Raw genomic sequence first — 23747 nt, 5'->3', positions numbered from 1 at the left:
TAGAATACTGTTTCTTTGGAAATTTAATCAAACTGATAACTGGGCGTCACCATTTCTTTTGTCAGAAGGGTGTGTTTCTACCGTCAGACACTGGCAGCTTTGAATGACAGGGTCAGACTGAACACTCACCCGGCAACACCCAGTTGTCAAATTGCTATTATTGATAACATAGGAATGGTCCAGAATTGTTAGGTCCTCGGGAATACCAGGTGCAAACAGAACAGGAGCATTCCATTCTACCTCATCTCAGAGTAGGCTTCACTCCGGGTTTTGGCTCACAATCACTGATGTGTGAAAGCAGCTTAACTTGTCATTTACATCTCTGCTCATTCAGGGTTTAGGAGTCCAGTGGGCAGTCTTATCAGTGATTGGTAAGTGCAACCACTGGACTCCCACACCCATAATGAATTTTTTCCCATAAAACTATCAATTCACTCAGCTTCTCCTGATCTATAATATGCTGTCTGCACACTGCACTGCATTTTTGTGGCAATAGTTCCTGTAGAAAATGTCTTATTTTTGTAGACCAGGACATTTCTGCAGGAGTAAATAAAAAAAAAAAAAAAAAAAAGTGGCATGCACTCGCCCAGTATCCAGGATTTGCAGACCACAACACATTTACGGCCGCCCTAAGGCCTCATGCACGCGAACGTATGTATTTTGCGGTCAGCAAAAATTACAGATGTCAGTGTGCATTCTGTATTTTGTGGAACGGAACAGCTGGCTAAGAGAACAGTCCTATCCTTGTCCGTAATGCAGACAATAGGACAGGTTCTATTTTTTTGTGGAACGGAAATACAGACATATGGAAACTGAATGCACATGGGCGTACAGTCGATTTTTATTAATTTTTTTCCTTCGGACCTATTGAAATGAATGGTTCCACATACGGTCCACAAAAAACAGGACACTGAAGGAAGATACGTTTGGGTGCATGAGGCCTAAGGCTGTACGGTTTGGGTCCACATGCTCAATGGCAGACACTGGTATGAAATATGTTGAATGAGCGTTTTCACGCTGTACGCATCACCTGGGAGTGGTGGGTGTTGGGCCCAGAACAGCAGGTGTAACAAAATTTTAATTATTTTTTAAGTGAAAACTACATTACCCCCTTGAGGCCTCATCATAAATTAGGAGGAGATTTCGCCAGCAGCACAGGGGCTTTTCAAAGATGGTATAAAAAGCCAGTTTTTGAAAAGTGACCCCCCCCCCCCCCCCCCATCGGTCATGTTGACCCGGCCTAACAACTGCAGACATGGGCCACAGACCACCATTAGGAAGGAAAGGAACAGCACATACTGTATTTGTACGGTTAGAATACCTCCAAGGGTGATCATTGATAAGCCTAAAGTTTTTCAACAAAACATTTTATTCAAGATGTAAATTTATATAACAGAAGGCAGGGGGGGGGGGATACAATTTGTGAAAACTACAGTAAACGCTCGGGGGGGTGAATGAAGCTTAAAACAGATGAGCTACTGAATTTTCTTGTCTTTCAAACCCCAGTGTATGAATATAAAATTTCCTAAATGCCAAGAACACCAGGACAACAACCGGAGTGTAATGAAGGTTTATTGGAGTAGGCAGGTTTGTCAACTGAACAGCAGCAAAAAGAATAAAAAAAATTATATATCAGTAATTGGACATGAGAATCCCACAATCCTAGTCCACAGCCTCTGAAGCATTAGGCCGTCGGCTTCGATCCTACAGTGCAGCTTCCCGTGACTTTTATTCACAGCCAAAGATTGGTTTTGGTGGAAAATAATTTGCACCACCCTAAGGGTACGTGCAGATGGAGGATTTTGGGTGTGGGTTTCAGCATGGATTCGGTGCAGAAAACCGGACTGAATCTGAGCTGAAGCCACCTCCCACCATTTCCAATGGGAGTCCATGCCACAGTCTATACAGCTGAGGGTTTTTGCAGACTGTTTTGAAGATGGCGTGGACATCTCGCAAAGCCATAGCGGGAGTCTGCTCATGGTTTAACTCCAGCCGGTCTGCATGGAAACCCACTGCAGAAACCACAGCACAGCGCTTTCTGCTGTGGCATATATGACGGATTGTCATGGACAAAATCCCCCGTCTGATCATACCCTGAAACTACACTGTGGACAAAGTCTTAAAAAGGGGTTGTCTCATTTTTGTCTTTTATGGCAAGTAAGCGTCAAAGGGTGACCAGAATCAGGGACAATTCAGAGAATTGCTGTTTCTTTAACTCCCACAGAAATGAACGGAAGCTACGTGAACAGCACAGCGACCATTTACTGCTATGGGAGTTACAGAGATGGGGAGCGCTGGCCCCTCAGCCATTTCCATAACTCCACTGGCCAGCGTTTACTGTGATTATTCCCACCTGGGCCATGAAAGTCCGAAATGGGACAACCCCTTTAACCAGATGTTTGCTGGGTAGAAAACAGAAGTTATACCCAGGCAGCAGCAACTCAATTGGCTTTTAAGGAAGGAAGGCAGAGAACGTGTCAAAAGAGTGATACCGAAGGGAGGGGGGGGGGGGGGGGGGGGCTGGGGGGAATGATATTTAAAAAAAAAAAAAGTTTGGCTGCAGCAGTTAACTTAATTTCTTACATTTTACATTATAATACACAACAAGTCAGTTGCAGAAACTAATGGTTCCAATTTTTCTTTTTTTCTTTAAATATTAGAAAGGCTTTGAGTCCTTACCATAAGTGTCTGGTAGTTATGTGAAGTTCCACATTTTCTTTCAATTTTTTTTATTTAATATTTTTATTTTTTTTACATGAAGTGAAACCGTTAATACTTCTCTACAGCAGTAACCGCACACCAAAAAAAAATTTAAAAATAAACCGGGAATGAGTTCTCCAGAAGCTGCAGTGTGAAGAGACTATAAACTTTATTTCCGTTACACATGGATGGACTTTCTTTGCTATAAGGAAATCCACGTGGAGCGATTAGGAATGGAGATGTGTAAAAAGGGCTGATTAGGGACAGATGGCGGCACTAGTTGTTTTCCACTGCTGGTTCTCCAGCATCGTTGTCCTCTCCTGCAGCATCTGATGTCCATAACTAGGAGAAAGAAAACAGTTAGTCTTGGGTATCTATCAAAATCACTTTGTAACTATGCAATCTGCACGAGTAGGTAAAAACACTTGTATTTTCAAAGAGGGCGATAGTGCATGCGTGACCACTGCTCTACCGGCGACTACCCTCCTATGTTTGGAAATGTGAACCCAGAGGTCTGATTTAACTAATCAGCATGCTTTCAGATGAGCGAGTACCACATACAGCCTAGGATAGGTCAGCAATAGAGATCCGTTCCGTTTCAGTTATGCAGGGGAGTCCTCTCCTGCATAATGGAAACTGGACGGATCCATTTTGCAGCCCATAGACATCTATTATGACGGAATGAATAACGGAATGCCTCTAAAGGCATTCAGTCCTAGAATTGTGTTATGACAGGGCCAGGGGCTATTCATAGTATTCAGTATATTGGACAGGCTAAATAGGCCAAATGGTTCTTATCTGCAGACACATTCTATGTGGTAACTGAATTCATAAGACAATTCACCTTTTACCAGTGAACGAATTTCGTAACCTGAAATTCGCTCATCTCTAGTCATCAATATAGGAGAGCCCAGAGAAACCCTTTAAACCTGTGTTTTAGTATGGCTACACTGACACTTAAACAGGTTTTTTTTTATTTTATTTTTTTACACACACCTAAAGCCCAATTCTAAGACTTCCAATACAAAAAAAAAAACAACAACTTACTGTTAGGTTGTCTCTAAGCAACTGCATGATAAGTGTGCTATCTTTGTAGGAGTCTTCATTAAGGGTGTCGAGTTCTGCAATCGCTTCATCAAACGCCTGCAATAAAGATAACCGGTTTATTCTTTGTTAGTCTATATAGAATTAAAAATTTAAAGAAGAAAAAAAAAAAAATTAAACTTTTGGGAGTAAAAGCCATCATTTCTTTAGACCTGTTCACCTGCTTCACTGTGGAATATGCAGTCAGCTTACCACAGTGACAGCCTCTGAGATAAGTGAGGCCTGACAACGGCTACTGGAAAGCCCAGTCTGACAACATGCTCTGCTCCCAGGAAAAGAGAAGCACTAAGGTACAACAACAGTAAGCAATTGAAGGGGTATTCCCATCTGGGACATCGATAGCATAGCCTAGCAATATGCCATCAATGTCAGATACGAGCGGGTCCCAGAAGTGAAGGCAGAGCAGCCGCACATGTGTGGCCACCCTCCATTCACCACTAGGGGAGCTCTAAAAATAATGCTGGCTCATATTTCTGGCAGCCCCACAACATTGAATGTGCCCTCCTCGTCACTTCAGGGGCCCGTTCCGGACACAGGAGCATGCCCAAGATTTGGGGCTAGCATCTATTTGCAATGCAGTCAAAAACACTGGTCAGGGGCTACATTTAAAATGGAAACTGTCGTCATATTTGCTATATGCAACTAATGACATGGTGCTGTGGGTTACACCACAGCAAAAAACATTGCTGAGCCTTTTAAAGCTCCTAGGCTTGCCATTTTGATGCAAATGCAGTTCTTGGGAGTCATCAGGGTGTCTCCTTTACATCGCTAGAGTTATTGCTGCAAGTCCGCCCATCTCACATTGATTGACATACCCCTGTTTAGCACCAAGTCATCCAGGGTGTTTGAAATATCATGCATATACAATAACTACTCTCACAGTAACGCTTATTCACACGTCCTCAATTCTGTGCCGCATTTTGAAAACCGGAATTCCGATCCCCCAAAAAATAGAACATGTCCTATTCTTGTCCGCAATTGCGGACAAGATTAGGCATTTTCTATTAAGTGCCGGCGATCTATGGTTTGCAAAATGTGGAACGCACATTGCCGGTGTCAGTGTTTTGCGGATCCGCAAAACACACACTGATGTATGAATAGACCCTAAGGCCTTATGCATACAACTTGTTTGGGTCCTTATCCGAGAGGTGTTTTTGTGGCTCAGATGCGGACCCATTCACTTCAATGGTGCCAGCACTCCATGTGCTGTCTGCATCCATTGTTCCTTTCCCAGGAAATAAAAGATATATATAAATAAAATACACACACCCCTCTATCCTATTCTTGTCAGTTTTGCAGACAAGAATAAGCATTTCTATCATGAGAGGCCCATTTTATACCGTAAATCCCCCCCCAAAAAAAGCTTACAGACCACACTTGAAATTCACAGTGTTCTTTACAAGCATTTAAAAACAATGTGAAAGAGGCCTGCTTAGACATTACAGAAATGTGATATTTTACGGGAATTTATCAAGCCCTGGCCCCCAGAATACTGGCTTCAAGTCACAAAACAGGGCTTTGCATCTTTTCGTAAAATCTTGAGAAGCGGGCGAGGATACGCTATTTAGCTGATATAAATCTGATTTATCAACTATGTCTTAAAACAGTAAAGGCACATCATAAAAAGTGGAGTAACATCAAGGCTTAATGGGTATTATGGTTACATTAATGCTGTCCCCTATCCACAGGATAGGGGGATAACCATTAGATCAGTGGGGACCCCCACCAATCATGAAAACAGGGGCCTGTACATGGCTGCTGCATTCATTTCTATGGGAGTTTTACAGAGTACATTGCTGTAGACGGAGCTGTGTAGTTTCGGTGCTACCAAAATAAACTGCTGATCGGCAGGCTGCTGAAGTTGGACCGCCACCCTATCCTAAGTGATCAATATAAATCACCTGGAAAACCCCCTTAAAGGTGCACCAAGTCTGACACATGGTGCAACATTTGATAAACCTAACCAAATTACAGCGATGCAGACTGCTGCAAAATTGACTTCAACAATTCTCCCCCCCCCCCCCCATTGAGAAGCCATGCACATAGGTAAGGAGTACTTACAGTCTTTGCCAGTTGACATGCCTTTTCAGGACTATTAAGAATTTCATAGAAGAATACAGAGAAGTTCAGGGCCAAGCCCAAGCGGATGGGATGTGTTGGCTGCATTTTCTGTTTGCTGATGTCAAATGCTTCTTGATAAGCCTCTTGTGAGTCTTGTATTGTACCTGTAGTAGAAGAGATGGAAGGATTACACAAGCTTGAAGTATTCGCCATAGAGCAGAAACGCTCACAGGAGCTCATTCATGCAGGTACAAAACAATGTTAAGTACTTATCAGTTTTTCTCTATTCTAGGCATCAGTCTTATTACATAGCGTTATATTGTGAAGCCCTACCATATCCTGCAACAGTCACGCTGATGTTAAAGGGTCAAGGCTGGCCTGGAACCATTGCAGTTTTAGCTCATTCACATGCAACGGATTTGCTGCAGACATTTCTGCTGTAGGTACATGAACCTCCATAAGCCTCATTCAGATAAATGGGGAAGTCTGATATTTCTGCCTCATGCAAGACTAGAGCTTTTATCTGGCCATAAACTAGGGACTACTGTTTTCTGAACAGACTGCTGTTCATGGTTGCTGCGAGATAGACTTGTGGACTGGAGTTGGTTCCACTGATGCATAAACAGACAAGAGAACAGCGTTTGTCATTAACTTAAAGGGGTTCTATACCTTTTTTGTACCAATGATCTATCCTTTGGATAGGTCATCAGCATCTGTTCAGGGGAGGTCCGACACCTGGGACCCCGACGATCAGCTGTTTGAGAAGGCAGCGGTGCTGTAAGAAGCAGCACAGCCTTCTCACTGCTTCTTGCAGGGTAGCGAAATCACAGCTATTTCACGAGGCCTGGATGCACCACTGTCTTTTCAAACAGCTGATTGGCGGGCGTCCCAGGAATCGGAATCCCACAGATCAGACGACGATGACCTATCCGAAGGATAGATCAGAGAAAAAAAAAAAAAAAAGAAGAAGGGTATAGAACCCCTTTAATGCTGAACTCAGAAGGCAGCATGAAGGCATTTACTTGTGTGTAACGTACATATCCACACCAGTCTATTACTATGGACAGCGATGCTACAAAGTGTGTGTGAGGGTTTGGGTCCTACAGAGATTACACACAAACTGACAGGCTCATTCACAAGACCGTGATCAGGCCAAAAAACGAGGTATGTGCGTCAACCTCGTCTCCCTGACCAACTGTGGCTCCCCCAACAAACTGACTTCACTACAAGTCTCTATGATGCAGTCAGTTTGGGTCAGGGGAGCCACAGTCAGTACAGAAGATGCATCCAACACATGGCCATGTTTCCCAGGCTGATCAGTCATATGAATCAGCTATGGACTCCTACGGGGCAGTTTTTTTCATGACTAATTTTGGGCTAGTAACCATTGTTTTTTTTCCCCCAATTGGTGTTTATTAAAAATTTTCACCAGTTTTTGTAATACATGCGGTTAAATATCAGTCTATTTGCAGACTGTCCCTCCTGAGTCCCATAATCTCCCAGCTCATGTGAAGCCTTATCCCTGATCTCCTGACTTCATAAACACTCATTAAAGCTAAACTCTTACCAAACTGATAAGAATATGGCTTAAATCAGTTTGAGGTCAGGAGATCAGAGGCAAGGCTTCACATGAGCCATTAGCTGACAGAACTCAGGAGGGACAGTCTCCAAATAGATTGTAGTTATAATTAAAAAAAAAAAAAAAAAAAAATCACATCACAAGAACATTTTAATAAAGACCAATCAGAAAAATGATTAGCCCAAAAATAAGTAAAAGAGAGTCACAAAAAAATAAAACTGCCCCAAAAGTGTCCCTAGCCTATAATGAAACCCAGATCGCCACCTATAAAGACACTCACGGGCTCTCTCCTCTCCAGTGGCCACCTCTGCCAGGTATCGGTAGTAGTCTCCCTTCATCTTCAGATAGAAGACCTGGCTCTCCGGCTGGGTGGATTTACTGATTAGGAATTTATCAAGTAGGGTCTGTGAAGAGAGAGAACAAATATTAGACTCATTTGTATCTTGATAATTTCTGCAGTAAAATATTGCAGCCAACACAAAATAGAGCATGGGTGCCCATGACCCAATCCATCATGTGACTGCGGGTATGTATTTAAGCCAATGAATACAACATACTGCCCAAGGAACACTGCTCTTTGGTGAAATGATACAGGTGCACATGGCAGACACGTGGGTACTGCAATACAGGGTCCATGCCTTGCCATTTCAAGCTAGGTTTCATGGGCAGAAGAAATGGCAATTCTAGTTTATAGCAAAACCTTATATTTTATTACAGTACAGAGATCACCACCTACCAGCTGGCGCAAACAGTCAGTAGACCTATTTTTTGCATTTCAGCCTATTACGTCTGTGAAGATGCCCATGAAGAATGCGTTTCGTCCATGGATTTTGCCCTCTATCATCCCCTCCTCCCCCTGAAAACCCTGCGTCATTTCTTGTTTAGGCCGTGTTCACATCCCTGGTAGCAGATCCGACAATTTGCTGGATTCTGTAGTTCACCGCCAGATCCCCACTAAATAATAAGTTTCAACGCCGATCAGGCCGCTTTCTGCAGTCCATGCATAACTCCAATGTACATGCATGCTCGGCGTGGGTTTGGAGTCAGTTACCTTTTGGTTCTGGCTGCAGCAAAGCCATATGGATGGATAACCCGGCTGTGCGAATCCAGACATAGCCCAACTTTACATTCTTGTGTTCTGCAATAAGCATTGTATTTAACCTGTGCTAACTGGGGGACAAGTTCCAGTACAGACATCACACTGACCGCAGGCTGCAGTAGGTTCCCACATCTCAGAGCATGAAATATTCTATAGCGTATCCGATAGGTGCACAGTCATCCAGATGAACGCCAGGAAGCAGAGCAGAATACAACTGCTAATTAATTCAGCAGAATCTCTAATTAAATTGACCAACCTCTGTCACTCACCGCACGAGGCAGAGCCTGGTACGTGACCCACTTCTAACCAGGCTGACAGATTCCCCACCTGAAGTGTCCTGACCCATTTTCTCTCCAGTGCACGTTCTGTGCTGCATCTTGTTTCTCCTCTGCTATGGGCAGGGCAGAAATTTAAAGGGAGTGCGCCACCGGGAGATTTACTGCTAAACCAGGCACAATGCCTTGTAGGACTATCTCAGATGAACGTAATGCCTTTCAAATAGCAATCAGTTGCTTCATTTTGGAGAATTTTTTTTAACCCAGAGTAAAGTGCAACGAGGGTGGGCCCAAGCCTTTCTGTGCACCCTTGCTCCTCCTGCTTCCTATCCTGGCATCTCCCTCTACTTTTGACCAACAGGATAACCATGCAGGAAGCAGTAGGTGTAAAGGTTCACAGAGTGGCTTGGTACCACCTGCAGTGCACGTAAGAGTTATAAAGCCCTTTTTTAAAAAAAAATTTAAGCATACTTACCTACAGTACTACACCTGCTCCTTGATGCCCAGTTCCAGCTCCCAGGGTCTATTGCTTCTGCAGGGATGTGTCCCCCAAAAGGCACATGACCCAGTGATGCTGCAGTGGTGCACCTGACCCCGTCTGCTAGATGTTTACCTGTGGTGCTGGACGTCTGGAGAAGACAGGGTAAACCCCAAGAGCCAAAACAGAGCATTGTGGAGTAGGCAAGCATGTTTTATCACACAGGTGGGTTTTTAAAATTTATATGGGGCTGGACAACCCCTTTAAAAGGGAACCTGTCATTGGGATTTTGTGTATATAGAGCCGAGGACATAGGTTGCTAGATGGCCGCTAGCACATCCGCAATACCCAGTCCCCATAGCTCTGTGTGCTTTTATTGTGTAAAAAATAAATAAATTAATAAATAGATTTGATACATATGCAAATTAACCTGAGATGTGTCCTGTACGTGAGAGGACTCATTACATTACAGAAAAAAAATAAAAAATATGGTTTTCAGTTGTTCCTTCCTTTCTCTGCACTGACCACTCTAAATTTACTGAAAATCTGTACACTGAGGCATCAGGTTACATGCCCCTTACGGAAGTTTACGGAGAGGGAGGAGGAGCAGCTGTCCAACACAGGCGCATGCTGCCGATTGTACTGGCTCCCCCCAGCACTGGCTTCACAGCTACACTGCTGTACAATGTGCTCCCATGCTGCTTCTTAGAAGGGGAGTGAAATCTCCCAGCTTTATGTGCTGTGCACACAAGGCAATATAGCAGCTTGTCTCTACCCCTCCTGGAGGGGAGCTCAAGAAAAGCTAACAGATGGAGCCTGCAGAGGGGAGAACTGGCAATAAATACAGGATACATGTCATACTAGCCAGAGGTCGGGTTATTCCTCATGTATACACACACAAGTTACATTTTAAAATGAGGTACAGCTACATTCATACATAGAGTTGCATGCCATCTTGTGGACCGCGAGTAGTTTCCATGTTGCCATAGGCTCAGCAAGTACAAATAGTATATGTATGCTACATTACAAAATAAAAAGACATCCCTGGATGTGGTCAAAACAACCACAATCGGAAATACGTTCTATGCAAGCTCAGCTATTTTGTGTACTTCCTAGATCACTTCAAGGTGACGGAAAGGAATTAAAAAAAAAAACCCTAGGGGGTGCATTTTCTACATTGTCCATGGAAGGCAAAATAGCATTTAAAATGAGTGTTTTCTGAGACTTGTATGCTGGTGAGCTATCCTCAGGATAGGTCCTCAATATCTGATTGGTGGAGGGCCTACACACAGGACCCCTGCCGATCAGCTGTTAAAGGCGGCACCTTCTCCAGCTTTCCCTAAGCCATGTGACATCACATTCATCGGTCACAAGACCTGGACGCAGCTCAGCTCCATTGAAGTGAATGGAGCTGAACGTAATACCAAGCGCAGCCACTATACAATGTATGGTGCTGTGCTTGGTGAGCAGGGAGAAGACGATGGCGCCCAAAGGAACCTTCTCAAATAGATGACGGGCAGGGGTCCCAGGTGTCCAACCCCCACCGAACAGATACTGATTACCTAGTCAAAGCATAGTTCATCAGTATACAAGATTCTTGGAAAATCCCTTTAAATAGAATGCAGAACTACATTTTTCAGCTCACCAAGGCGGCCGTTCTACGGTCACACTAAAGCCTCATGCCCAGCCATATTTTCAGTCTGCATTCAAGCCACATTTTTGGCGGATCGGGTGTGGACCTGCTCATTTCAATGGGACTACAAAAAATGCACAGTACAGATAGATTTCCCATCCTTGTCTGCAAAACGTACAAGGATAAGACCTTTCTACATGACCGTTTTAAGGAACTGCAATTTGCGGACCATAAAAAAAAAAAATACGGTTTTATGCACAAGGCCTAAAAGGTTTAACAAAGCAATTATTGGTCCTATAAAGATACGATAAGTAGAGTTTCCAGCACATTCACACAGTGCAGTAAAACTGCAGTATAAGGCTACTTTTACACTAGCGTTCGGGGCTCCGCTTGCGAGTTCCGTTTGAAGGCTCTCACAAGCGGCCCCGAACGCATCCATACTGCCCTAATGCATTCTGAGTGGATGCGGATCCGCTAAGAATGCCTCAGTCTGCACAGTTTGTGCTCCGCTCAGCAGGTGGACACCCGAACGCTGTTTGCAGCGTTTGGGTGTCCACCTGGCCGTGCGGAGGCAAACGGATCCGTCCAGACTTACAATTTAAGTCAATGGGGACGGATCTGTTTGAAGTTGACACAATATGGCTCAATTGCAAACGGATCCGTCCCCCATTGACTTTCAATGTAAAGTCTGGACGGATCCGTCTGAGCAACTTTCAGACTTAGAATTTTTCTAAACTATAATACAGACGGATCCATTCTGAACGGATCCCATCGTCTGCATTATAGGAGCGGATCTGTCTATGCAGACACCAGACGGATCTGCTCTGAATTCAAGTGTGAAAGTAGCCGGGCTGCTTTTATACTAGCGTTTGTTTTCCTGATCTTTAGATCCGTCAGAGGCTCAATACCAGACGGAAAAAAACGCTTCAGTTTTGTCCCCATTGTCAATGGGGACAAAACAGAACGGAGTGCTCTAAAATACATTCATTTCCCATACCAAGAATAGGACATCTTCAATTTTTTCCTGGAGCCATGGACCGGAAGATCAGCGGCATGCTCCGGAAATGCGGAGAGCACACTGCGTGCTCTCCTCATCCATTCCATCCCCATAGAGAACGAATAGGTCCGCACAATTGCGGAACACATGCAGACCACAATTGTGGACGTGTGAATGGAGCCTTATCCTGCTGGATGCGTGTCCGGCTTTGGCTTAAAGAAGTGCCACTAAGAGCTGTGCACCCTTAAAAGGGTTGTCTCACCTCAGACATTGGGGCCTATCACTAGAATATACCCCCAATGTATCATTGGTGTGGGTCCCTTTGCGCCACAAACTGAAGGAGGGAGTACTGTGCATGCCCTCCACTCATTCCTGCGAGACCACCGAAAATAGTCACTCCCTGAAATGAATGGGAAGTGCACTGCACAAGTGCAGCCACCGCTCCATTCACTTCTATGGGGCTGCCAGGAATAGCAGAGCTGGGCACAGCCATTTTCAGCACTCCCATAGGAATGGAGGGCGGCCACCATGCACAGTGCGCCCTCCTTCACTTTGTGGGGTCCGTGCTAAAGATAGGTGCAGTTCTCACCTCTGACCCGCACCTATCAGACATTGGGGGCATATCGCTAGGATAAGCCCCCAATGTTTGAGATGAGACTACCCCCTTTAAGGCTACTTTCACACTAGCGTTCTGCTGTCCGCTCGTGAGCTCCGTTTGAAGGGGCTCACGAGCGGAGCAGAACGCTTCCGTCCAGCCCTGATGCAGTCTGAATGGATGCGGATAAGCCTCCGCTCCGCTCGCCTCCGCACGGCCAGGCGGACTGGCCGTGCGGATCCGTCCAGACTTACAATGTAAGTCAATGGGAACGGATCCGCTTGAAGATGACACCATATGGCTCAATCTTCAAGCGGATCCGTCCCCCATTGACTTTACATTGAAAGTCTGAACGGATCCGCTCAGGCTACTTTCGCACTTAGAAAAATTTCTAAGTTATTAATGCAGACGGATCCGTACTGAACGGAGCCTCCGTCTGCATTAATATGATCGGATCCGTTCAGAACGGATCCGATCAAACGCAAGTGTGAAAGTAGCCTAATCCGGACAGCTGTAACAGATGCATGTCAGCCATCTAATGTCTATGGGGGAAGGAGGGGGGGGGGGGGGGGGGTTTGGGGGGAGATGGGTGTCTCCCAAATCTACCATTGAGGGAGAAAAAGCTGTTCCATTTCAAAATGCCCAATCCTTCTGTTCTAGGGGAGATAACAGGCAAATTGGTGTCTAGCAGTGCTAGCTGCCCTCTTTCTATACATGCAGGCTTGGCCAAACCGAGTGTGCATGTGTATGGGGAGGTATGAGAGAGTCTCCAGCAAATGAGCGTTACATTCAGCTTTCCAAGTCAAGTTCCACCTCAAGACCACCTGAAAGATGACTGGATAAAATTCAGACAGAGGCCGCTAAACATTGCACTAACCATGTCCAGCAAAGCTTCCCGACCTGAACCTAGCTGCTAAAAGGGCACGACGACGAGCCGTATAAAACTGCAGAAAACCGAAACCAACGCTGCAAATCTCCACGTACCTTGTTACACAGGCATACTAGGCTAGCAGAAAACAAGACGTTAAATTCTCTGCCAAAACTTCAGTAAAATACAAGACAAAACACCTGGACTGAAAAATCCTTACTCATCTCCTGCGGGTTCCCAGCAGCCCACTAGTAATATCGTCTGGATACGAGGCCAAGAGCTATTCAAAAACTAAAATCCACCACTAACAAATTCATCTTCAATACTAGACTGTGGCAATATCGTTTATAAAAATAAATATATGTAAATTAAGTGCTGCATAAAACCTAAGCCAATGCTGTGCGGCCTCCGTAGTAGTGTCTGCAGCACGCTCGTTACTGCAGTGCTACAGACAGAAGGATTTATACAGCCTCAATGATTATTGATCCAGCAGAGTCGGGTGGCGCCTCGCCCGCCCGCTGACATAAGTGCAGGCGACACAATGCAGCAAAACCTCTGTGCTGAGAGCAGGATGCAGCTTGCTCACACAGCGCAGCAAACAGCAGTAAATGGAGCCCGGGTCTGTCATGATGAAGCTGAGATGAGAAGAGGTTGTGCCTTACAATCGTCATGCGGTAAATGTATGATGCCGGGGACTCCTGTATGAAGGGACACGTGTGACGATCTGTACACCTTTAAGGGACCAGCAAGTACAGCGCTCGGACACACACTGGGGACTGTGGGGGCCCTGTTTCTGTCATAAGTGGGGGTCCACGCAGTTGGATTTATGGCCTCAAATATGTAGATAAGTGATGAATATGTTAAAGGGGACTTTTATACTGATGACCTATACGCGGAATAGGACTTCAGTATCCGATTGGTGGGGGTCTGACACCCGGGACCCCTGACAATTAGCTGTTTGAAAAGGCACGGCGCCCTCAGTAACGCTGCGGCCATCTCACAGTTTAGCCTAAGCCAGTCATCGCTAACCTGCAGCACCCCAGCTGTGCTGAAACTACGACTCCCAGCATGCTACATTCATTTCTATGGAGTTCTGAGAACAGCCAAGCAAGTGTACATCTTAGGGGTTGTAGTTTTACCACAGCTGGAGTGCCGAGGTTAGCCACAGGCCTAGGCCATGTGATACTACATTCATCAGCCACACAGCCTGGGCGCAGCTCAGCCTCACTGAAGTGAATGGAGCTGAGCTGCAGTACCAAGCATAACCACTATACAATGTACGGCGCTGTGCTTGGCGAGCTGAGAGAAGGGCATGGCGCTCACAGACGTGCCGCAGTTACTCCCAGGCCTCCCACAGAACACTGCCTGTCAAGCCATGCTTAATAGGCAGTCGGCAAAAATACCATAGACTGCAATAGCATACTACTGCAGTCTATGGTTTAAGCAGTTGGATGATAGCAGGCTCAACTCTACTAAGGGAATCAACACCCTTTTCTAACTTTACATATAAAGACATATGCCGGAAACATTCAAGCGCTGTACTTGGGTATATCTAGCAGTCAGATAGAAAATGAAGGGAGCGGCAGGGTGTTTGCTCAACTGGTCTCAGCAGTGAGACCCCCACCAATCAGTTAGTTATAACCTATCCTGTGGAAAGAGGAGTTAAAAACTTGGTACAACCATTTCAAATTAGTAAAACATCCTAAAAAAAAACTAGATTTGGCATCTCTGTAATTGTACTGACCGCAGAATAAGGTCACTGTCTTGAATGCTGTATATAAAAAAAAAAAAAAAAAAAAAAAAAAAAAAAAAAAGTGGCAGAATCGCGCCCCATTTTAACCCAAATAATTTTTGGGCCATAAAATCTGTTTAGCAAAAAAGCTTCCATATGGTACGTGAAAGGCATTGTAAGTTATGGCTTTTGGAAGACAAAGACATTTGCTGAAGGGTTAAATACCTTAGATAAGCCGTGAGCAGAAAGCCACAGGCCCATACCAACTACCCCTGTCCTCAAAGGCTGCAGCGGACTTCTGGGGAATGTGGTTACACTGCAGATCAGACCTGTGGTGGTAGCTGTGAGGGGCATTTACTCTGCAACCTCGCCCTTCCTTTACATTAGTAGACCCCAGCAGGGTCACACCTCAGCTGCCACTTACACAGGACCATGGGTCACACATAATGCTGGCTGACATCTACATTACAATGCATTCTGGGTGCCAAGTAATGAAGCCCCCTCTTAGCCGAGACATGGGAGGTGCAACTGAGAGCTACACCTTAGGGCTCTTTCAGACGAGCGTTCCCTTTGCAGAAACCACATCCGTGTGTGAGCGAGATACTGGGTTATGGACACTACTGGCTCCTCACCGATTTGTGTGTCTCAGTGTGACCGTTATGTACTTAAAGGGCTTCTGTCACCCCCCTAAAATCATTTTTCATTTTTGAAAACCCTATACTGCGATCAATATATAGTGCTCATACCCTTTTTCATTTAGTAGTTTCTTTAAAAAAACAAAAAAAAAAAAACGCACTCATGTAAATTACCTCTCTACCAGCAAGTAGGACGGCTACTTGCTGGTAGGCCCCGCATCCTCCTTTCAAATAAACACCCCCTCCTCCTGTTGGACAGGGCCAGCGAGCGCTCTCGTCCTCTGGCTGGCCCTGTCTGCGTTCTAAATCTCGCGCCTGCACCGTACCGGTCTTCAGTCGGCACACTGAGGAAGGAGCTGCCGAGCGAGAGTCCTCCTCTCAGTGCGCCTGCGCCGACTGAAGACTGGTACGGTGCAGGCGCGAGATTTAGAACGCAGACGAGGCCAGCCAGAGGACGAGAGCACTCGATGGCCCTGTCCAACAGGAGGAGGTGGTGTTTATTTGAAAGGAGGATCCGGCTGCTACCAGCAAGTAGCCGCCCTACTTGCTGGTAGAGAGGCAATTTACATATTATAAAAGTGTCAGAAGCCCTTTAATTATACTGACTGCATTAGGTCAGTATAATTCAATACACATACAGGTCATGCAGAGAGACACAGCATTATAAATCAGTATAAGGCCTCTTGCACAAAAACGTTTATTTTTTCCGCATTCCGTATACGGAACCATTAATTTCAATGGATCCGCAAAAAAATTAAATAAAATTGAAGGTACTCTGTACGCCTTCCGTTTACGGATTTCCATTCAAAGATAGAACATATGCTATTATTGTCCGCATTACGGACAAGAATAGTACTGGTTCTATCAGGGGCCAGCTATACCGTTCCACAAGATACGGAATGCACACGGACGTCATCCATATTTTTTGCAGACCGCAAAACACTGAAAAAGCCACACAGACGTGTGCAAGCAGCCTAATGCTGTGCACTCCTGCAAGACGAGCAGAGTCCATAATGGGGAATCTCACAGCGCGATTTCTACACAGGACACGCTCGTCTGAAACAGGTCTAACATCATTTACAGTGTATATGCAGTAAAAAGATAAGATGTGCACGGGCAGCAACCTCTCCCCAGATGCCAGTACTTGAGGTCAACAAGGGTCAAAAAGCATGGACCCCACTCATTAGCTGTTTAAGTTGCACCCAATTTAGCGTCAGCTTCAAATTTGGAGCATAAACACTTATCCACGGGATACATGTTTGATCTGCAGGGATTCAACCACTGTTCTTATGTATAAAAGCAGAGGCGGTCATCTCCAGCAGTCCAATACAGTTGAATGGAGCATCCAGTCAAACAGGGCCCCAAATTCTAATGATTTGTGGCATCCCCAGTAGTCAGACCACCAGACACTTACCCCCTATTCTGTGTATAATGGAGGTCTTTGGCACAAGAAAACCCTTTTAAAAAGGACCGTTCATCAGTTTAGCCATAGTCCAATTATGGTCTTACCTTATAGGGTGGCCCCCATTGATGCCATGGCACTTTTTTTTTTTTTTCAAAGGAGCTTATTCTCCCTGGCTATGAGCAGTGCGCCCTCATTGGATGCGCTCACAGCCAGAGAAAAAACCCGCCCCCAGCGAAACTGCGAGTCTCCGCCTAGTACAACCGATCCAGCTCATCATAATATAAGGCGCCGAAATCAACGGGGGTCCACGGGGGAAGGGGTTTCTTTGTAGGGGAGAAAAAAATAAAAATAAAATAAAGGGTCCATGGCCACCCTATAAAAAGGTAAGACCATAATTGGACTAGGGCTGAACAGATGAAAGGTCCTCTTTAAGGAGACTGTGGTCTTGTATTAAGTCAGACTACAAAGGGTACAAGTTTCCAGGGTTTTCTACACAGGACAAATTTAGAAAACCTCATGTTACCACAGTGTTATGTCACAATATCATTCATTGAGCAGCAACTAAGCATATTAAAGGGGTCTTTGAGATTTAATTTATGACCTATCCTCAGGATAGGTCATCAGTATCTGATCGGTGGGGGGGGGGGGGGGGAATAGGCGTCCGACACCTGGGTCCCCCACCTATCAGCTATTTTGAGAAGGCACTGGCACTTTCAGTAGCGCCGCCACCTTCTCACAGCTTTCCCTAGGCCACATGATGTCATCGGTCACACGGCCTAGGCACAGCTACTATCAAATGGACGGCGCTGTGCTTGGTGAGCTGAGAGAAGGCCACGGCGCTACTACAAGCATTGATGCCTTCTTAAAGAGCTGATCAGCAGGGGTCCAAGGTGTCGGACCCCCACCAATTAGATACCGTTGACGTATCCAGAGGACAGGTCCTCAATTAAGACATCTTGGGAAAAAAAACAGAGATAAAGATACAAGAATACACTTTAGTACTGTACAATATTCATATTAAAAAGCAAAGTGACACAATAACCCCTTTAATAAGCAATTTCACCAATACTGGCCAAATCCCAGAAAGCCAAGTGTAGTGGACTATGCTCTCTGATACATGAGGTCTCACCCAGCAGATATTTATGGTGCCACAAGTTAGGGTTTCAGACATTTGCCACATTTTGCAAAGTAAGCCTCCGCCTGTATAGCAATATATAACCCCATTATCAGGGCAAAAGTCTGAAATCCTCTCTTCTCTAGGTAAACCACCAAATGTAGGGTGCGGTGTATGACAGCGGTGGGCAGATGTGACATTCCCATAATGGGCATGGCCGCAAGTCACCAACTTACCAGCACAGCATCACATATAGATTTCAGTTCGCTCTCCACTTTCTCCCTGTACTCTTTGACCATCTGCAGCTTCTTGTCAGAGCTCTCAGTCTTCTGCTCAATGCTGGAGATGACCCTCCATGCTGACCTCCGTGCGCCAACCACGTTCTTGTAAGCCACAGAAAGAAGGTTCCGCTCTTCGTTGGACAGCTCGTCCCCGCACTCTGTCACAGCCTTCATGTTGGCCGCCATATCATCGTAGCGCTCCGCCTGTTCCGCCAGCTTGGCCTTCTGGATCAGCTCGGTTTTGTCTGCCATGGCTTGACTGTGATTTGGTACAGAGAAGAATAAAACGACCGGGAGGAAAGGAAAGCTGAGCAGAGGGTCAAGGGAGGAGTTCGAGCTAGACCTGATGCAGGCAGCCAAACCTGGAGGAGCACAAAAGCAGAGTTAAAAGTGTGGAAGACGTGCAATGAATATGTAATAGTCTACATCATATCAGTTACTGGGAGGTTTGACTTCAGCTGCATGAAAAATAGCGTCTCCTTATAAATACCAAGAACAGATCTATCAAGACCGGCCTCTACCCGGGGCGGCAGACTCGTGTCCATTACTACTGAAGGAGAGCACTTTCTGGAGGTGGCAAAGCCCTGAATGGGACATTGACATCAAACTGTGTCTGACCAGCCATGGCGTCTAAGCAAGATCAGCAGATGGCACAGCATTAGGATATATAATTTGTATGATTGTTGGAGGCCCCCACCCCAATCTTCAGAATAAAGAACTCAAGCAAAGTTTCATTAAGGCTTCATTCACACTGCAAATTGTGGTACGGGTGCGGACCCATTCATTCTCTATGGGGCAGGAATGGATGTGGAGAGCACACAGTGTGCTGTCCGCATTTCCAGAGCACGCCCCCGATCTTCCGGTCTTCGGCTCCAGAAGAAAAATAGAACATGTCATATTCTTGTCTGCAATTGGGGGTGCTGGCCCGGTGTACTGCGGATCGTGTGAATGGACCCTAAAGCTACTTTCAGATGAGTGAATTCAATGCAAGAAACACTGCGTGTAAGTGCGGTTTCCCATTCAGACCTCTGATCCACTGACAAGATCGCTGTGGCCCTGCCAGACCTGGAATCTACTGAATTGTTCTGACATAATGGCCTCAGTGTAGTTCATTAGACACAGGAGGTGAGAACGGGAAGTCATGCTTACATTTTCTCACATTGAACGAGCTCGTTTCAGCCTACAGCTAATGTTGCACAAGTACAGTGTTCTGGTACCTTCACGCCCACATTGTAACCGTATGGATCATAAAGGGATGAAGTATCCTAAATACATGACATCACATTATGAAATCAGAAAACCCCATCAAAGGGATGTCTCCACTTACATAACTTATCCCCCATCGATATGGGTCTGATCACAGACAGGTTTCGGAGCCCGCAGTGTGCATGTAGGACCACCCCACCATTTCATTGTATGGGACTGCCAAAGACAGAGGGGGGAATGGCGGTACTCTGCTGTCCCATAGAAGTGAATGGAACGGTGGTCAGGTCTGCGCATCGCCGCTCTATTCTCATACAGGGCTCCAGGATTTACAATTTTGTGGCTCCTGTGGGCCCCAGACCCCCAGAGATCAGTCACTAACCCCCTACCCTGTGGGCAGGACAGTCACCTTGTTGGCAGAAAAACACCCTCAGGTTCCAAAAAAGGGGGAGATGATATTACAGGGCTCGCCGACGGGCTAAACCCACCCGCCATAGGAAACCATGGCCAAGACCACAAGAAATAAAACCAGCAGGAATGCCACAGGCCCTCCTGGTATGTAGACCCCCCCCCCCCCCCAAGCTAGTCAATGGCATCCAAAACCATCACCAAAGAATATATCAAATGGTCCGTGTTCTTCCCAAAGCATAGCCATGCCCTCTCCATTAATAGCGGTAGCAAAGTCCAGATCACATCAAATGCAAGGAGGAAGCCCACACCCAACACTGCAGAAGGCTGTGCCGCAAATAATAAAAGGTTAAAAAAAAAAAAACAAGACACCCTAAAGATCTGCAAGAGAACGCTGCCTTGCAAAACGAGTTAACACATGAGTCAGTAACAGGAGGCGCTGGAAACCAAAGTAAGGGAGGAGAGAGAATGAAGCCGCCTGCCCTGCCTTTTGTCTCCAGGCTCTGTGGAGCATCCCCGCCCTGCCTGCCTCTCCCTCTATTACTCCCACCCCTCAGGGGGAGCCAGGCTTCCCAGCCATGTCCTACAGAACGGGCTGGGGAGCGGATAAGCGTGTTTGACAGCGTGTGCTGGTATCCGGTGTCTTACAATAGGAAGCGGAGACGCCGCTCAGAAGGCACAGGGGCATGTACGGACCACGTGCAATTTTTTATTTTATATTCGCTTATATAGCGCTGACCTATTCTGCAGCGCTGTACAGACATTAGCGTTACTCGCTGTCCCCTGTGTTTAGAGTGCGGGAGAAAATACAAACCCCGCGCAGATGTCCTCTGTCACCAAGCGATTGACAACATGTCCAGTCTAATGTGTACAGGATGATGGGTCCTGCACATTACACATCTAATTGAAAACCACCATACCCATACCACGACCTGGGTGGTGGTGGCGGCATGAGATGACAATAGACTGGAATATTCTGAGAAACAAATCTGCAGCGGAGGATGGGAATCACCCTCCTCCCACCACCACCATCAGAGCATGCTAATCCAGAGGTGGTGGAGATCCCCACGCGTTTCATACAGCATACCTGCAAAGCACACGGGAAATAAAGAGGGGCGGCGGGGAAGTGCCTTATTGTAATACTACATAGGAGGCAGGTGAATGTGAGGCATGCAAGTGTCAAAAGGGAAGGGGGGGGGGGGCATAAAACAGATCTGACCAGTCTGTCTAGAGATTATACATACATATATATATATATATATATATATATATATATATATATATATATATATATATATATATAAAATCACACAAACGCCAGATAGCATATACTGCACGCCGAGATTCTGCATTGATATCGCGATAGGAGGAGCAGCAGCAGCGACAGCCTGTGTCACGATGTCACCCCCGATACAAGTGCACAGACAGGACCCACAATGGCGGCCCTCAGTAAAGCGAGCCCCTAGACAGAAGTCAGGTGTGAGCCATGACATTGCAGGCTGCGCTCGGATGACAGGATAATGGCGTGTGCATGTCGCGGGAGCGCCCAGCAGGGGTGGCATTCCTGACAAGCCGGCGCTCAGCCCCTTGTCACAGCCGGGAAAGGCGCTAGAAGCGGCGCATTTTTTTTTCCACTCACCTGGCGCTCCTCAGCGTGTGAGCCGCTGGCCGGCGGAGAAAGGAGAGGGAGGACAAGAAAAACCCAGAGACTGACTGCAGCCTACAAGAAACCCCTCTAGGCTCAACCTAACACAATTACCAGGCGTTGGCAAAAAGGGCGTGGCAGGCAGAAGTCAGCCAATCCCAACGCTGGGGGAAACCCGCCAATTCCGCGTTCACCTAGGCGTAGTAGCCAATGGGAAGCTAGCGCGGGAGCTAAAGGCGGAGTTAGGGGGGAGGGCAGGAGGATGGGTTAGGTTGAACGACAGGCTGCGGCTTGGGCCACGGGGTTTCCGCCAATGAGATGCAGGGTAAAATGACGTCATTGTTGCTGTGGCAACCGAGTTGCTGCTTTCCCTCTGACTCTCTCTCTCTCTCCTCACGCTGTGCAGCCTAGGCGTGGCGGCGGCGGCGGCTTCCTGCAGTGGAGGTGCAGCACCGCGGGCAGGGCTGGCCGCTCACCAAGCATGGCCGTACAGCAGAGGCACATGGAAACCATTGCTGCCTACATGTATCAGCCCACAGTTCACACTATCAGTATTTTGCTGCGGTATTTGGAAGGCAGAGTCAGAGGGAAGTGTAAATTGTTGTTGCTTCTGCCATAATGTGAACGACATGCCCTTCCAGGGATTGTGCAGTGGTAGACTATGGAAGCCCTCCCTGGCTGATCAGCTCTTTATAAAGATGTTGCAGCATTAGTGCGAATGCTGTGATCCCTTTAAAGGGGTTGTTGGCCCCTGGGGGCCTTTTAGGCAGAACGCCCCCCTCCCCTTAGCGTGGCTGAACTTGCAGAGGGAATTATACTTACCTGATCCCTGCAACCACTGCAGATCTGGGGTCTCCCCACGTTCCAGTATGATGGGCGTCATGTGCCTGCTGCTGCCAACTACTGGCTGCAGCGGTGAGGCCTACCCCATGTGTTATATCACCGTTGTGACCACATGACCCACATCAAACTGGACGTCAACAGAGACCGGAGATCTGCAGTGGTGGGGAGCAAAGAAGCCAAAAAGCGATAGGGATCAGTTAAGTATGATTCCCTCTGTAGGTCCGGTCATGCTGGGGGGCACCCCACCTTAAACTGGTCCCTAACTGGTAATTCTGGTCTTGGTGCAGCCTTTACCTTCCAGGACAATGGTTTGACCCATGACCTGACGGTCATGCTGCCTCCATAGACACATGCTAAAGCTTCTGATATTGGATTACAACCCTATGGATAGGTTCAGGTTTACCAAGCACTCATATGGGAAAGAAATGGGACAAATGGCACTACAAGCTCTGTTCATGCGCCAGAACTGGTGTAGAACCCCAGGCCGTGTCCTCCTCTGCATCCTCCCAGAACTCTGACTCCTGGGTTTTAGGACACTCGTTAGGTGACCCGCCATTTATATAGTTAATTCTATCGCCCACCTGCAGGTTATGGAGTTGCTCAACCAACCACTCGGTGACCTTCATCAGAACCTGACTGGTATAGTCCTCCTGGATGAACCCTGAGCCCTCTCAGCGTTTGTAGCTATGGACAACTTGCTTCTAGCAGTGCCAGGTGTGTGCAGCTGACAGGCCAAGCAACAACTACCTACGTGCGGCGCTCCCAATAGACCCACTGCTCCTCCACTTTAACTGGTCTTTGGATATGGTTTTTCCACCTTTAGAACCTCATCCATGGGGGGGGGGGGGGGCTCCACAAACTGCCATGCCAGGAGACATTGTGGATAAACAGACAATGCTCATTTGCATCCAGGATTGTGAAGAGGCTGTTTTGGATCAGAGACTACTTTAAAGGGACATTCCCATCTCAACATTTCTCCACCTCTAGGACCCGCAGCAATCTCAAGAACGGGGCCCTGTCTCCTTGCAGCAATGAATGAAGAGGTGACTGCACACGTGTGGCTCTCTCCACTTCTAAGACTATTTTCAAAAC

General features: G+C 46.5%; 1 protein-coding gene across 1 annotated transcript; it reads right to left on the bottom strand.

Moving 5' to 3' along the window:
• Nucleotides 1-1554: 1554 nt before the first annotated feature.
• On the bottom strand, nt 1555-21958 carry YWHAQ (tyrosine 3-monooxygenase/tryptophan 5-monooxygenase activation protein theta). Its single transcript, XM_044288694.1, has 6 exons — nt 21807-21958; nt 18512-18918; nt 7725-7848; nt 5866-6029; nt 3748-3843; nt 1555-3042 (listed from the first exon to the last, which is right to left on the bottom strand). The coding sequence occupies exons 2-6, from the start codon at nt 18806-18808 to the stop codon at nt 2977-2979; spliced, it is 747 nt and encodes a 248-aa protein (XP_044144629.1). The 5' UTR covers nt 18809-18918; nt 21807-21958; the 3' UTR covers nt 1555-2976.
• Between the last annotated feature and the right edge of the window lie 1789 nt (nt 21959-23747).

The sequence above is a fragment of the Bufo gargarizans genome, chromosome 4, assembly GCF_014858855.1.
Source record: "Bufo gargarizans isolate SCDJY-AF-19 chromosome 4, ASM1485885v1, whole genome shotgun sequence".
Classification (NCBI taxonomy): Eukaryota; Metazoa; Chordata; class Amphibia; order Anura; family Bufonidae; genus Bufo; species Bufo gargarizans.
The sequence above is the reverse complement of the archived record's forward strand: the minus strand, read 5'-3'. Positions and strand labels throughout refer to the sequence as shown.